The sequence below is a fragment of the Scyliorhinus torazame genome, chromosome 6 (genome assembly GCF_047496885.1).
Source record: "Scyliorhinus torazame isolate Kashiwa2021f chromosome 6, sScyTor2.1, whole genome shotgun sequence".
NCBI lineage: Eukaryota > Metazoa > Chordata > Chondrichthyes > Carcharhiniformes > Scyliorhinidae > Scyliorhinus > Scyliorhinus torazame.
This window is the reverse complement of record NC_092712.1, coordinates 20,452,395-20,469,029: the sequence shown is the minus strand read 5'-3', so window position 1 is coordinate 20,469,029 and position 16,635 is coordinate 20,452,395. Positions and strand designations below refer to the sequence as shown.

The 16,635-nt window shown below is 49.1% G+C and overlaps 2 protein-coding genes across 4 annotated transcripts in view; one reads left to right on the top strand and one right to left on the bottom strand.

Annotated features, from left to right (window-relative positions):
- Positions 1–4,188, top strand: part of LOC140425674 (uncharacterized) — a 456,765-nt gene extending 452,577 nt beyond the window's left edge. The window contains exon 46 of the mRNA XM_072510172.1: positions 3,795–4,188. Within this exon, the coding sequence (XP_072366273.1) occupies positions 3,795–4,103 (309 nt within the window). The 3' untranslated portion in view covers positions 4,104–4,188. The remainder of the gene's footprint in view (positions 1–3,794) is intronic.
- A 7,685-nt stretch (positions 4,189–11,873) lies between these two features.
- Positions 11,874–16,635, bottom strand: part of LOC140424704 (uncharacterized) — a 337,233-nt gene continuing 332,471 nt past the window's right edge. For all 3 annotated transcript variants that reach the window (XM_072508002.1, XM_072508001.1, XM_072508000.1), the window contains one exon: positions 11,874–12,136. The gene's annotated coding sequence lies outside the window, so the exon portion shown is untranslated. The remainder of the gene's footprint in view (positions 12,137–16,635) is intronic.

Sequence of the window (16,635 nt, the reverse complement as noted above, 5' to 3'; positions counted from 1 at the left end):
TTAAAGCAGGCCAGCAGCACGGTTCAATTCCCGTACCGGCTTCCTTTACCGGCTTCCCTGAACAGGTGCTGGAATGTAGCGACTTGGGGCTTTTCACACTAACTTGTGACAATAAGCGATTTTCATTTTTCCATTTCATGGGCTGAGTTATTTTGATAGTCAGTGTATCGCCCCCAACACCATGGATTGGATTGGATTGGATTTTGTTTATTGTCACGTGTACCGAGCAGCAGTGGCCATTTGCTATCAGCATTGGGGTTATTACAAAGACAACACTGAGGACAGAGAATCTCACCCTTATTCTCTGTGCAGAGCCCTGAGTATTTTGGGCAGGACAAGCATCTGTTTGCACTTTAAGAGAAAATACCTGTCATTAATTCCGAACTTACCCACCACTGCCTTGTCTGTAACGTCATGAACGTCTGGCATCGCTGGGAAGTGAACAGGGTGCCTGGTGGCTCTGTTTAAAAATGAACATGGTAATTAAAGTGCAAGAAAGACCTGGCCTGTTTAGCCCAGCCTTTAACCCCAACCCTCCATCCAGCCTGGTTACAAAGTAAATCCTTTTAGTAGATCCGGGGCTTTAAGACAGTACCCAAGAAGTGACAAAGGTCCATTTCCCATTTGGATCTTGCCAGGATGTGTCTGATTTCATTTGATGCAAAGTAAAATGTAGAGAAATCACGAAATGGAGATGCCAAGGATGAAGATCCCCTTGTGGTTTAAAAAAAAATGGACTTGCAATGGTTTTTAATTTTACGATGGAAAAAAACAGTTTATAATAAGCTTCAACTTCAAAGGTATTGTTATATTACTCTTGGTGGTAATGGGCGGGATTCTCCGACCCCCCCCCCCCCTCGCCGCGCCGGAGAATCACCGGGGCATGGCATGAGTCCCGCTCCGACGCTGGCTGCCGGATTCTCCGGCGCCGGTTTTTCGGCGGGGGTGGGAATCGCACTGCGCCGGTCGAGGGCCGTTGGCAGCAGCCCTCCTCCCGGCGATTCTCCGCCCCGCGATGGGCCGAGTGGCCGCCCGTATTCGGCGGGTCCCGCCGGCGTGAAATACACCAGGTCCTTAACGGTGGGACCTGGCTCTGTGGGCGGCCTGCAGAGTCCTCGGGGGGGGGGGCACGGGGGGGCGTGGGGGGAGCTGGCCCTGGGGGGTGCCTCACGGTAGCCTGGCCCGCGATCGGGGCCCACCAATCCGCGGGCGGGCCTGTGCCATGGAGGCACTCTTTCCCTCCGCACCAGCCTGTGTAATGGTCCGCCATAGCCGGCGTGGAGAAGAACCCCACTGCGCTGGGATGACGCCAGCACACGCTAATGCTTCTGCGCATGCGCCAACTCGCGCCGGCGGGCGCAAGCCCTTTGGCGCCGGCTCGAGTGGCGCCAACCCTGCCGCCACCGGCCTAGCCCCTGAAGGTGCGGAGGATTCCTCGCCTTCCGGGCAGCCCGACGCCGGAGTGGTTCACGCCACTCCTCGGCACCGGTACGGCCAGCCCCGCCGGTTGGGGAGAATCCCGCCCAATATGTTGTTGTTCTTTCCCTTTTGATCCAGAATGGTCCATTGAGTTGCTGGCAAAGAAACCATCAATCATTAGATTGAAACAAAACGAATTTGTTGGATAACGATAAATTAAATAAAGTTGGCACACGCTACAGAGCTATAGTTAATAATAAAGTAATATTGATTCTGTCTAGCAGTAATCAATAATCCAGTAGTGTCATGAGAATGTCACTTTAAGAAATGTTTGTCTGCTCATGTTACTGCAGTGGTGTCAGACTGTGGGTGGAGCTGGGCTGTGTCAGTTTTTAGTTTCACTGTGAGAAAAGCTTGGGTGTGTCTGTGTTTTTTTTTGTTTCATTTCAGTGTTGGAGCCGCAGTCAGCCACAGAATGTGTAATGTTGTTCTCTCTGCCATGTAAAGACTATCTCTTGATCATTTGGTGAATTCAGAGTGATAACTGTTCTCAGTAGTGAATTTAAACCTGATGTGCTTCTGGTTAAAAGTTTTTTTAAATGTCTTATGGATGTTAAAAGGAAAGTAAGGATTACTTAGTGTTGTATTCTTTGGGGGTTGTATTTGAATTGATGGTTGCTAAGATGTTCACTGTTTGTTTTAAAAAGGTTAAGTTGAGTTCATAGAATAAACATTGTTTTGCTTAAAAAAATACTTTTCGGATTGTACTGTACCACATCTGTAGAGTGGGCCGTGTGCTCGCCATACCACAATCTATTAAAAGTTGTGGGTCAGGTGAACTCCATGATACACTTTTGGATTCTCTAAAACCCTGGCCCATAACAGTAGTCACTAGTAATATCCTCTTGTTAGCTCTCTCTCATCTATTATACTCCTTGTGCTGTTCTCAAGCTTTCTTCTTTGCTAACTACCCAGTATTCCCTGAAGTCTGATACATATACTGAGAACTGGTGGTGCCCTCTAGTGTTTGAATTACACTGAGATGTAATAATTAACCCTTCACTGGCTTGCCAACATACATTACAGATACCATTGAAATATTTTAGCAGAGAACTCACCATATCATCAGGGGTGCTGGATTCGAGCAGAGCTGGATGCTTTACTCAGTGTCAAGGGCATAATTAGGGAGGCAGCGAACACTGGGAGGAAACCAGTTAAGGTCACTCACTGCAAATTATAAATGAGTTTAAGAAGCAACCTTTCCAAATGTTATAGCTTGATTTTGACAGGGGAGAATCTTGGCAATAGCTACTTCATTTCAGCCATTTTCCTTTCATACTAATTTACTATTTTAAGTTATTTTTTGTCACCTTGGTTAGTGTTTGGGGCATGCAAATTGTGTTTCCTTGGCCAGGCGGTGGGTCAAGCCAGAGTTTGCTGGGATGACAACCTGCCCAATCTTGCAATTTGTCATGGGAGTGTTCCTTTAAGAACTGTTTTGTATTATCACATGGCTTCAGTGATGTCATTGTGTGGGTGGAGCTGGGCTGTGGCTCTGGGTTTTACTTTCGGTTTACACAGTTGGAAGCTGGATTTAGACAAAGAAGGCTTCTCTTCTCTCTCTCTCTCTCTCTCTCTCTCGCTGTTAAAAGGTGTCCAGATCACTTGATAATTTAAAAGTGTTAACTGCTTTCTGTAAAGAATTCAAACCTACTGTTTTGCTAAAAGGGTTTTTCTGGTATTGGATGTTGTTATCAAATTGAAACAGTTCAAAGGGAAGTTATTAAGGATTATATATAGAGTACTGTAGCTGTGTGGGGTATTTATGTTTGTAGTTGATAAAATTGCTGACTGTGTGTGTTTATAGAATGCTTAGCTCAGTGGGCTAGACAGCTGGTTTGTAATGCAGAACAAGGCCAGCAGCGCGGGTTCAATTCCCATTCCGGCTTACCTGAACAGGCGCTGGAATGTGGCGACTAGGGGCTTTTCACAGTAACTTCATACTTGTGACAATGAAAAAGTATTATTATTATTATGTTCACTGAATTGGTAGAACAAACGTTGTTTTTGATTCAACGTGCTTAAGGCCTCTGTTAAATAACACCTGAAAGATAGGCCCTTATGCTCATCGTAACGAAAATCTATAAACAATTGTGGTTCAGGTGAACTCCATGATATACTTTGGTGTTCTCTAAACCCTGGCCCATACCAAATTACTTTCAACTGTAAAGGGTTGTGACGCAACCTGTTCAGAGTGATCGAGGGCTTCATTTTACTGCACGTGACAGGAAATAGCAGGATCCATGTAGACAAGAATATGAGAGAGAGAGATTGCAAAAATAAAATGATGTCTGACGCGAGTGTTTGTTCCCCAGGTTGCAACGAGTCCTTGTGAACAGCATGAAATGATTCAACGGCAAAACCAAGTACTGCAGCAACTGAGGAACCATGGGTACTGTCCCCATAAACATCCCAAATTTTCAGAACGTGTGGTGAATACCTTTGGGATCCTCAAGGAGAAGCCACAGTGCCAGGCAATGGTAGCAAATTACAATAATCCAGAGTACCTGAAGAGAATGATCCATCAAAATGCACCACTCAATATGGTGCCAGACCTAATTGTGCTGGTCAACTCTTTGGCCAACTTGGCAAAGAATGATGGGAAACCACTGTTTATTTGGTAGAGGCTATTGTTCAAAGGAGAAACAAAGACTGAAAAAATGGACTACCATTGATGGATGTTCACTCAATAAAACCGAGTGTTGTTGATTTCTTTTTCAGCTTGAATGATATTCCGAAGCAAGGCACGGTAATTACCTGAGTCATTTTATCCTAACTCAAGCTACTGAGGGTTAATACTGACTATTGGACAAGTTAGTGGCAGGTAGCCCTGGTTCATAACCAAGGGGGCCAGCAAGCTGTGGGTCACCAATGTAGTCAATGATACAATGCCGCATCTCCCATTGAGAAATGCTAGTTTTGTACAACTCCACTGACCAGCATGGTGCAAACGACACAAGTGCTGAAGGTGTGAGTCTTGTGTTGACTTATTGGAAGGAGCGGAATGCCTGAGATAAGACTGCTACTTTGAATGCCCAGTGATGGGCCTCTTTCAAAATGTCTCTGGCCTTGTAGTCAGTGTACTGTGAACAACCCTCTATACTGTATTTACTGCCCCATTAATGCCAGGAATTAGGTGGAAATCGATTCCGAAAACAAGAACACTGAACTGCATTTTTGGCGCAAAATCAGCATGTTGGCCAATTTATGATGAAATGGTGCTGTGGATCCATAGAATCCCTACACTACAGAAGGAGGCCATTCGGCCCATCAAGTCTGCACTGACCCTCCGAAAGAGCACCCTACCGAAGGTCACTACCCCACCCTTTCCCCACAACCTCACCTAACCCACACATCTTAGACAGTAAGGGGAACTTTAGCACGTCCAATCCACCTAACCTGCACATTTTTGGGCTGCGGGGTGGAAACCGGAGCATCCGGAGGAAACCCACGTAGACACGGGGAGAACGTGGAAACTCCAAACAGTCACCCAAGGCCAGAATCAAACCCAGGTCCCTGGCGCTGTGTGGCAGTGGTGCTAATCACTGTGCCACCATGCCACGTGGTAGAGGCTTTGCTGCTGATCTACTGGTCCATGTAGCTTTCTGGCATGACTTGCAGCCATTCACTACACAAAGTGGGATCCTGTCCTTCTTTGGAAAATTGGTGGCATACTCGATGTGATGCCTGTTCTGACTAGTTTTTCAGTTCTGCTGTGGACTACAGAGTTCTCCATCAATTCAGAACCTGAGACCATTGAAGAAAAGGTTGGCTAAATACTTTTTATCTCCTTCCCGTAAAGACGGCGGGGGCTGGGGGCGGGGCGTGGAGAGTCCTCATCCATGCATCACAGTGGAACATCAGGCTCCACTCACTTCACCCCCTCAGGTTTTCCCCCATTTTCAATCCCAATTCAATACCCCTCATCAGATAGCTGGCAGCCATCTTTATTATCACAGTCAGAGAGGCGAGCTCCAGTTTGTGGTAAACCTTCAAAACAGACCAAATTGACATTCTACCTCAAAATTCTTTGTTTAATAGAAAGGAAAGAGTGTAAATGACATTCACATCCAGTAGAACGTGGACTCAAACCCAGCCATGACCCCTGTTGTTTATTAATTACATAAGTGTTATAACTCAGCAAGTTAAACTTTTCAAGAGAACGGAAATGCTTCAGTCGGATCGTTCGCTTCCCTTTAAAACATCAAAGGATGTGTTGGGGATAAGAGGGAGTTTGTGAGCACCCGGACCCACTTTGTGCTCATTACAAAACTCAGTGGGATTTATGTCAGTTGAGATCGACGATGAGTGTCCTCAATTGGCCCAAATCTTTACTGGTTTAAGGTAACCCTGGTGGTGTTGGTCCAAATCTCAGACAGAATGACTCAGACCAATCACTCAGTGGTATTTTCGCTGGACTAGTAATCCAGAGGAACGGGGTAGAACTCTGGGTAATTCGCCTTGACGCACAGCAGGGAGAATTCTGTCTCGTTGGATGGAGCAGCAAAGGCTATCATCTGGGCATTCACCACATGCAATAAATCGGCAGTCCTTGTTTCGTCACTAAATGAGATGCAGATGAATGAATCTAATCCAATCACTTACTGCCCCCGTTCACGGAATCCTACAATCCCGACTCGTCCCTAACTACATCCAGGTGCTCCTCCCAAGCCTCGTTTTAATTGCATCCCATCACAGCAAATTGTGGAATTCACACTCAATAAAACATCTGGAATGAAAAATCTAATTGTCGATTTTGTAAAAGCCCACCTGGTTGACCAAGGCGTTTTGGCGAATAAACCTGGTCTGGCCTACATGTGACTCCAGACCCACAGAAATGTGGTTGACTCTGAAATGCATTCTCAAATGGCCAGTGAAATACCACACAGAAACACCAGTACACCGGAAGCAACCACCTGGCATTGACCTAGGTACCAGAAACAACAACAGCAAACCCAGTCCTGCTGACCCTGCAAAACTCTCAGTAACACCTGGGGGCTTGTGCCGATTGGGAGAGCTGTCTCACAGACTAGTCAAGCAACAGCCTGACATAGTCGTACTCACAGAATCATACCTTACAGTTAACATCCCAGACACCACAATCACTATCCATGGGTATGTCCTGTCTCACCGGTAGGTCAGACTCAAGCAGAGAGAGGTGGAGGCACAATGGTAGACAGTCGGGAGGGAGTTGCCCAGGGAATCCTCAACATCGACTCTGGACCCCATGAAGTCTCATTGCTTCAGATTAAACATGGGCAAGGAAACCTCCTGCTGATTACCACGTACCGGCCACATCAGCTGGTGAATCAGTTCTCCTCCATGTTGAACACCACTTGGAGGAAGCACTGAGGGTGGTAAGGGCACAGAATGTACTCTGGGTGGGGGGGGGGACTTCATGTCCATCACTAAGAGTGTCTCAGTAGCACCACTACTGTCCGAACTGGCCGGGTCCTATATGACTTAATTGCGAGACTGCGGCAGGTGGTGAGCGAACCAGCAAGAGGGAAAAACATACTTTTTTTTAATGAATAGTTTTATTGAATTTTACATTTGTACACTATATAGGAGATGATGAACGGTTATTACTTACAATTTACCAGCTTTTCCTTTTTTGGCACTTCCTCTCCCCTCTTCTGCTATTCGGGCTCTGTCTTAGGCCTTTTCCTCCGCTCTAGATGTTATTATCTATTGTTCATCTTGCTCTTGTTCTTATGGCTTTGTCTTCGATCTCTCACTGGATACGCTCCTAGTGTTTCTTTGGGTTCCTCTCTTACTGCCTCGCCCTGCCCCCCCCCTCCCCCCCCCCCCCTCACCTTGTTTCTGTCTGCTTTGAGTGGCCCAAGTGGTTTCTATTGGTCCCTACATCCCCTCCCCTCCCTTCCTCTCCGTTATTGGCTTCAAACAGGTCTTGGAGCAGACTGAGGAATGGCCCCCACTTTTTGTGGAAGCCCTCGTCCGATCCTCGGATTGTGAACTTGATCTTCTCCAGGCGGGGAAATCCCGCCAGGTCTGCCCCCAGCCAGTCTGCAGCTGTGGGTGGTGCTGCCGATCGCCAGCCGGGCAGGATTCTCCGGCGGGCGATTAAGGAAGCAAAAGCCAGGGCGTCGGCCCTCTTCCCCATATGAAGCTCTGGCTGATCCGATACCCTGAAAACTGCCTCTTCCGAGCATGGCTCAGCCCTCACCGCTACAACCTTGGACACTGCCTCGAAGAAGACTGTCCACGGCCCGTCACGTCTGGGCCAGGCCCAGACCATGTGGGTGTGGTTGGCCGGGCCCCTCTGGCACTGCTCACATTTGTCCTCCACCTCCGGGAAGAACCTGCTCATTCGGGTTCTGGTCAGGTCAGCTCTGTGCACCACTTTGAGCTGCGTGAGGCTGCAAATATTTGGGCAAATCAAATTAGTAACAATACCATAAAGGAAGACATTCCTGGAGCGTGTCTCGAATGGTTTTCTGGACCAATACATTGAGGAACCAACTAGACATCAGCAGAGGAATTCTCCGACCCCCGCCGGGTCGGAAAATACCCGGGGGGTGGCACGAATCCCGCCCCCCATTCCGACGCCGGCAGCCGTATTCTCTGGCGCCGGTTTTCGGGCGGGGCGGGGTTCACGCCACGCCGGTCGGGGGCCATTGGCAGTGGCTCCCCCGGCAATTCTCCGGGCCCCAATGGGCCGAGCGGCCATCCATTTTTGGCCAATCCCTCCGCTGTGGGTTACGCATGGTCCCACACGGCGGGACCTGGCAGGTAAGTCGGCTAAGGCGGTCCTCGGGGGGGGCGCAGGGTGATCCAACCCCGGGGGGGGCCCCCACGGTGGCCTGGTCCGCGATCGGGCCTACCGATCTGCGGGAGGGCCTGTCCCGTGGGGGCACTCCTTTCTTCCGCGCCAGGCCCCTTTGGGCTCCGCCATGGCCGGCGCGGAGAGGACAACCCCCTGCACATGCGCCAGAATACGCCGGCCGGTCTGCGCATGCGCGGAACCACACCGGCGGTTCCACGCATGCGCGAGATCACGCCGCCCTTCGGCGCATGTGCGAACTCGCGCAGTCCCTTTCTGTGCCAGTTGGAGCAGTGCCAACCCTTCCGGCGTCCACCTAGCTCCCGGAAGTGCGGAGAATTCTGTACTTTCGGGGGCTGTTGACGCCGGAGTGGTTGGCGCCGGTTCTCCCGCCGGCGTGGGGACTTAGTCCCCGGAAAGGAGAACCCCGCCCCAGATCTTCCTCGACTGGATAGTGTGCAATGAGAAAGGAATAATTGGCAATCTAGTTGTGCAAGGCCCCTTGGAAATGAGCAACTATAGTATGTTAAATAAATGCAAATTACTGCGGATGCTGGAATCTGAAACAAAAGCAGAAAATACTGAACAATCTCAGCAGGTCTGACAGCATCTGTGGAGAAGAGAGCTAATGTTTCGCACTGGGAGTAGCGAATGCAAGAAGATGCACGGCATTCTCTGATCCCAGTGCGCTCTACTCTACATTGAAGAGACTAAATGCAGACTGGGTAACTGCTTTGCAGAACACCTCCGGTCCATCCGCAATCAGGACCCAGACCTTCCTGTCGCTGTCATTTCAATTCATCATCTTGCTCTCACGTACTCATGTCCGTCCTTGGCCTGCTGCAATGTTCCCAGTGAAACCCAGCGCAAACTAGAGGAACTGCACCTCATCTTCCGATTGGGAACTTTAGACTTCCGGACTTAACATTGAGTTCCACAACTTCAGACTGAACTCTCCTTCACCTTCACTCCATTATTATTTCCATCAGTTTATTTTTATTTTTATTTGTTCCATTGATCTGTTGTTCCCTCACCATTGTCCCCCCACCCCCGCTCCCCACCACCCTGGTTGAGGCCACACTCATGTGTGCGGAACTTGGCTATAAGTTTCTGCTCGGCGATTCTGCGTTGTCACGCATCCTGAAAGCCGCCTTGGAGAGCGTTTACCCGAAGATCAGAGGCTGAATGCCCTTGACTGCTGAAATGTTCCCCGACTGGAAGGGAACATGAAATGAAATGAAATGAAAATGAAATGAAATGAAAAAAATGAAAATCACTTATTGTCACAAGTAGGCTTCAAATGAAGTTACTGTGAAAAGCCCCTAGTTGCCACATTCCGGCGCCTGTTCGGGGAGGCTGGTACGGGAACATTCCTGCATGGCGATTGTCGCACGATGTCCGTTCATCCGTTGTCGCAGCCTCTGCATGGTCTCGCCAATGCACCACTATTTGGGACATCCTTTCCTGCAGCGTATGAGGTAGACAATGTTGGCCGAGTCGCACGAGTATGTACCGCGTACCTGGTGGGTGGTGTTCTCACGTGTAATGGTGGTCCCCATGTCGATGATCTGGCACGTCTTGCAGAGATTGCCATGGCAGGGTTGTGTGGTGTCGGGGTCGCTGTTCTGAAGGCTGGGTAGTTTCCTGAATGGGATGTGGGGATGATTTTCGCCAAGCAGAAACTTATAGCCAAGTTCCGCACAATCGAGGAGGGATTGAACAGTTGAGGCCTATACTCTCCAGAGTTTCTTAGATGAGGGGAGATAAAATCAAGGTACACAAGATACTAAAAGGTTTGGATAAAGTAGACGTGGAGCAGATGCTTCCTCTTGTGGAGCATTCTAGAACGAGAGGTCATAGTCTCAGGATGAGAGGTAGCAAATTTAAAACAGAGTTGAGGAGAAACTACTTCTCCCAAAGAGTTGTGTATCTGTGGAATTTGCTTCCCCAGAGTGCGGTGGATGCAGGGAGAGTGGGTAAATTTAAGGAGGAGTTAGACAGATTTTTAATTTGCAATGGGTTGAAGAGTTATGGAGAACGGGCAGGACGGTGGAGTTGAGGCCAGGATAATCATAATAATCTTTGTTAGTGTCACAAGTAGGCTTACATTAACACTGCAATGAAGTTACTGTGACAATCTATGGGATCAGCGATGATTACACTGAGGGTGTTTAGACCCTCAGTGTAATCATCAGTGGGGCAGCACGGTAGCATTGTGGATAGCACAATTGCTTCACAGCTCCAGGGTTCCAGGTTCGATTCCGGCTTGGGTCACTGTCTGTGCGGAGTCTGCACATCCTCCCCGTGTGTGCGTGGGTTTCCTCCGGGTGCTCCGGTTTCCTCCCACAGTCCAAAGATGTGCAGGTTAGGTGGATTGGCCATGATAAATTGCCCTGAGTGTCCAAAATTGCCCTTAGTTTTGGGTGGGGTTACTGGGTATGGGGATAGGGTGGAGGTGTGGACCTTGGGTAGGGTGCTCTTTCCAAGAGCTGGTGCAGACTCGATGGGCCGAATGGCCTCCTTCTGCACTGTAAATTCTATGATGACCTCGGGGGCTAAATTGCCTACTCTTGCTCCAAGGTCATGTGTTCTAGGGAGGAGATGCTCTGGCTGATTTTGCAATCCAGCTCTTGGTCTGTACCATTGTAGGTAACAGATGAGGAACATAACAGCCATGATCGATTGGCGGAGTAGACGCGATGGGCCAAATGGCCTAATTCTACTCCTATATCTTATGAACTTATAGATGGAGGGCACAGGGCCAAAGGGTTTAAGATGGCCATTTACAGTAGAACATAAGCTGGGCATTATCCTTCCAAGTTGATCTTGATATGGTGAGCAATTTTAGTTGATGAGAATGGATCCAATAGTGTTTTATGTGTCCAGTCATATCTAGAGGATGATGATTAATAGCAGATGATCCACAAAATCACCTTTAACCTTCACACTGCCCGCCACCTGCACATCATGACAGCAGTGTGCACCATCCAAAAGACGCAACAAAACTCTTCAACTGCACCTTCCAAACTGGTGACTATTACCTGTCAAAAGAACAAGGGCAGCAAGCACATGGAAACTCTACCACCTGTAAGTTCCCCTTCAAAACATAAACTACAGGTTCGTCGGTCACCCCTGCCTGCTGGCTCTGCCCAGTAGGAGGAGTTTAAATATGCGTGTCCTCTCTTCAGCAGCTGTGGTAATCCACTGTATTCCTATATTAAGGGTTGTACGGTAGAACCTGCACTACAGGTTCACCTGGGCCCCTGCATGCTAGCTCCGCCCAGGAGCCGGGTTATAAATATGCGTGGCCTTCAGCTCGCAGCCATTTTGTCAGCTGCTGTAGGAGGCCACACTTCAGATACTAATAAAGCCTCAGTTTGAATTCAACTTCGTCTCCAGCCAAATTGGTCGTGCCTCAGCAGCCATTTCGCCAGCTGCTGTGGGAGGCCACACATTTTACAGCAATAAAGCCACAGTTGTATCCAACCTGAGTCTTTGTACAATTGATCGTGCATCAATGCCCAAACTGAAGAGGTTTAGTGTTGAGTTAAATGAGGCATTAACTCTGATGAAGCTAACTGTTTACTTAAATCAAAATGACAAAAAACAATTTATTGTTTGATGTTACTTTATTGAGTGATTGGTCAGAGGGTCCTTTATTCTGTATGATGGTCTTCACTGAATCGATGTTGGTTTCATGTCATGGATTACAAACTTTAATTGAGAAATGCACATTTGCCCTCAGATGCTAAAAGACAGATCTGTTTGGGTTGCTGAATCACTTGAGGCCACTATCATTATTTCACACTCACTTGCGTTACAAATCACGACTGGATGGAGAGATCAGATGCTGAATCAGTACTTTCTATCATCCTGGAAAAAAAAAACAATGGTTCCATGAAATAAATACTCCCCTACAAATCTAGGTAGCAGACTCTAAAATTAAAGGTATCAAGAGATATGAAGCTGAGGAATTATCGATTGATCACTAATGATAAATGATTGGAGTTAAGGAACAGATCGGCCAAGCGGATTTCATACAATTTACAGTACAGAAGGAGGCCATTCGGCCCTTTGAGTCTGCACCAGCCCTTGGAAAGATCACCATATCTAAGCCCAGACATCCGCCCTATCCCCGTAACCCTGGAACCCCACCCAACCTTTTTGGACACTTAGGGACAATTTAGCATGGCAAATCCACCTAACCTGCACACCTTTGGACTGTGGGAGGAAAGTGGAGCACCCGGAGGAAACCAATGCAGCCACGGGGAGAACGTGCAGACTCCGCACAGACAGTGACCCAAGCCGGGAATTGAATTTGAGACCCTGGAGCTGTGAAACAACTGTGCTAACCACTGTGCTACCGTGCCAACTCCTATTCCAGAACATGAGGGAGTAGATCATGAAACCTTTCAATTTCAGGGTCCTCCGAGGGCAGGTCATAGATCATAGATCATAGAATTTACAGTGCAGAAGGAGGCCATTCGGCCCATCGAGTCTGCACCGGCTCTTGGAAAGAGCACCCTATCGAGGCCCTACGGGTAGCAAGCAAGAGTACCTAACAATTCAGTGGCTTCTGACTTTGACTTAACCATAATGTAACGGAGTATGGCCCATCCTCCCTTGCACTAAGCCCCTAAATGGGGGAATTGTTGGTCACTTAAAGGCCACTTCCCATCATGTCACAGTATTTCAGTTGGCAGGAGGAGGTCAGGGACAGGTGGGAACTATGACAGGTAATTTAGTTTGGAGTTCGAATCCAAAAGAAGGGAAGGGGATGTCTCCTTAATGGGCCCCCTTCTGTGGGGTGCAGATCTGACCCCCTCAACTGTACCTACTGTCTCCCAGGTCAGTACTCCTGGCCTCCAACCCTCACCCCACAGCCTCCCACCTTCGGTCCCTCCCCATCACACCCTCTCCACGTGGTCCTACAAAGAAACTATCTAGCCAATCCAATCCTGCCTGTACAACCCAGTCTCCAAACCCTCACACCTTCGTACACCCCCAAAGCTGCTTCTCCTGGCTCCTGGCCCCACTGAGAATCATCACCACCCCGACCCCCCCCCCCCCCCCACCCCCCCCCCATCCCCTCACCCCCACCCTCCCCTCCCACTCTCAGATTGGCTGGCCGCTCTCAATGATGGGATTTCTTCCCAAGATGTGTATCAGAAGTCTCTCCCTGAGCTCCATTTAATACTCCTCTGAGCATTAAATGAATGTAGGCCAGACGGAAGAACAGGGCCAGGTTCACTGCTGATGTTTTTGGTGACTGGACAGGAAACTCTGAACTGAAATTTTGAAACTTAAACTTTCTGTCACAGAGGCAACCCCTGAGCTACGACTGTCGCTCTTTTTGAGCGACAAAGAAGGTATGAAATATTGTCTGAACTGTACTGATTGGTTCAGATGCCTTTTCGTGTCCGTTGGGCACAGGACATAACCATGTGAAATGTTATGTTCACCTGGGAAATGAGCATAAAGGGTCCAATATCTTACATCATTTATAGACAGAAACTGCCTACCAAGGAGGAAGATTAACTGGTGACATAGGGTCATTCATGCAATACAATATAGCCACATGGATGCTTTGATTGACACATGGGCCCTGCCTATCTGTTACCTCGATATTTAACAGCAAGTTAAGGGAACAGGAGCAATACTGGACGATCATAACTCAACAATGTAATGGCCACACATAATTGCTTACTTTAATTATTTTCCATTGGAAAGTATTTAAATATTGATTTAGGTTATCGCCTCTCTCACAGGTCCATATACAAAAACAACCATGTGAAGATCTGGTTCTCATAATAAAATGTTAAAAACACAAAACTATATTGTTCCCATGAAGTTAAATATTAGAGATACATTTGGTCCAAATGTAACCTCCTGATCTCCACAGAGTTGACTCATCGCTCTCCTCTCTCCTCAGATTTATATAAGGTTCAAAAGTGAAGCCTGAGTTGTTGAGGTGTTCTTGTTCTCTCGAATGGAAAAACCTGGGCGGGATTCTCCGTCCCTCCAGCCCTGTTTTTCGGAGGTGCGCGCCCCCACCAGTGTCAGGATTCTCAGTCCCGCCAGCCCCGTTTTCCGGAGTGGCGCGCCCCCGCCTGCCACGGGATTCTCCGTCCCTCCAGCCCTGTTTTTCGGAGGTGCGCGCCCCCACCAGTGTCAGGATTCTCAGTCAGGCCAGCCCCGTTTTCCGGAGTGGCGCGCCCCCGCCTGCCACGGGATTCTCCGTCCCTCCAGCCCCGTTTTTCGGAGCTGCGCGCCCTCGCCAGCATCGGGATTCTCAGTCCCGCCGGCCCCGTTTTCTGGCATAGCCCGCCCCCGCCTGCCACGGGATTCCAGTCCCGCCAGCCCTGTTTTCCGGAGGGACACGCTCCCACCTGTCACGGGATTCTCCGTCCCACCAGACCTGTTTTACGGAGGTGCACGCCCCCGCCAGCATCGTGATTCTCCGCTCCGCCAGCCCCTTTTTCCGGAGGGGCGTGCCCCCGCCTGCCACGGGATTCTCCGTCCCGCCAGCCCTGTTTTACAGAGGGGCGCTCCCCCGCCTGCCACGGGATTCTCCGCCCCGCCAGCCCCTTTTTCCGGAGGGGCGTGCCCCCGCCAGCATCGGGATTCTCAGTCCCGCCAGCCCTGTTTTCCGGAGGTGCGCTCCCCCGCCTGCCACGGGATTCTCAGTCCCGCCGGCCCCGTTTTCTGGTATAGCCCGCCCGCCAGCATCGGGATTCTCGGTCCCGCCAGCCCCGTTTTCTGGTCTAGCCCGCCCCCGCCTGCCACCAGATTCTCAGTCCCACCAGCCCCGTTATCCGGAGGGGTGCGGCTCTACGGCAGCGGGATTCTCCGCCCCACCAGCCCCGTTTTCCGGAGGGGTGCGGCTCTACGGCAGCGGGATTCTCTATTCCCACAGCCGGACAATGAGGTTTCCCATTGTGGCCACCCCACACCGTCGGGAAACCTGTAGTGTTTGTATCCTTTCCCCCTCCTCTAACCAAAGGGAGAGATTCATTCACCTGAGGAAGGAGCAGTGCTCCGAAAGCTAGTGATTTGAAACAAACCTCTTGGACTTTAACCTGGTGTTGTAAGACCTCTTACAAAGAGAGAGAGATTGAGAGGCTGCTAGGAAATTAGTTGCAGCTTAGAAGGTACAGAGACCTGATTACAGCTGCAAAGAAGAAATTGAACCATGACATCACAGCCAGCGGGTAGGTGATTGGTTGGTGACTGTAAATAGTTTTTATTTTTTATTTTCTATTTTCTTTTCTCCTTTTCTCTCTTGCTGTTGTTGTAAAGTTAACTTAAGGGTTAAATCATGGCAGGAGATCCCAGACCCGTGTCATGGTCCTCCTGTGCAATGTGGGAACTCTGGGACCCTTTCATAGAACATAGAACATAGAACACTACAACGCAGTAGAGGCCCTTCGGCCCTCGATGTTGAGCCGACCTGTGAAACCACTCTAAAGCCCTTTGTCTAAAGCACTATTCCCTTATTGTCCATATGTCTATCCAATGACCATTTGAATGCCCTTAGTTTTGGCGAGTCCACTACTGTTGCAGGCAGGGCATCCCACGCCCTTACTACTCTTTCGATGTCCCTGATTCCTTCCCATACAGGAAGTGTGTCCAGCTGCAGTTCCTGTTAGACCGCTTGACGGCTCTGGAGCTGCGGATGGACTCACTTTGGAGCATCCACGATGCTGAGGAAATCGTGGATAGCACGTTCAGTAAGTTGGTCACACCACAGATAAATCTTAATGTAGAGATAAGGAATGGGTGGCTGCCAGACAGAGGAAGAGTAGGAAGGCAGTGTAGGAGTCCCCTATGATCATCTCCCTCCAAAACAGTTTTGGATACTGTTGGGGCAGATGGCTCACCAGGGGAAGGTGGCAGCAGCCAGGTTCATGGCACCGTGGCTGGCTCTGCTGCGCAGGACGGCAGGAAAAAGAGTGGCAGAGCTATAGTGGTAGGGTATTCAATTGTGCTTGTTAGGCAAATTGGGCATTCTGAATTCTCCCTCAATGTACTCAAACAGGCAACTAGGGAATTTTCACAATAACTGCATTGCAGTGTTAAGGTATTTCTATTTTTGACACTAATAAAGATTGTTGTGATTGTATGTGGAATAGACAGATATTTCTGCTGTCGCAAAAGAAACTCCAGGATGGTGTGTTGCCTCCCTGGTGGAAGGGTCAAGGATGTCTTGTAGCGGCTGCAGGACATTCTAAATGGGGAGGGGGAGTATCCAGCTGTCATGGTGCACATAGGCACCGACGATATAGGTAAAACGGGATGAGGTCCTACAAGCTGAATTTTGGGAGTTAGGAGTTAAACTAAAAAACAGGACCTCAAAGGTAGTAATCTCAGGA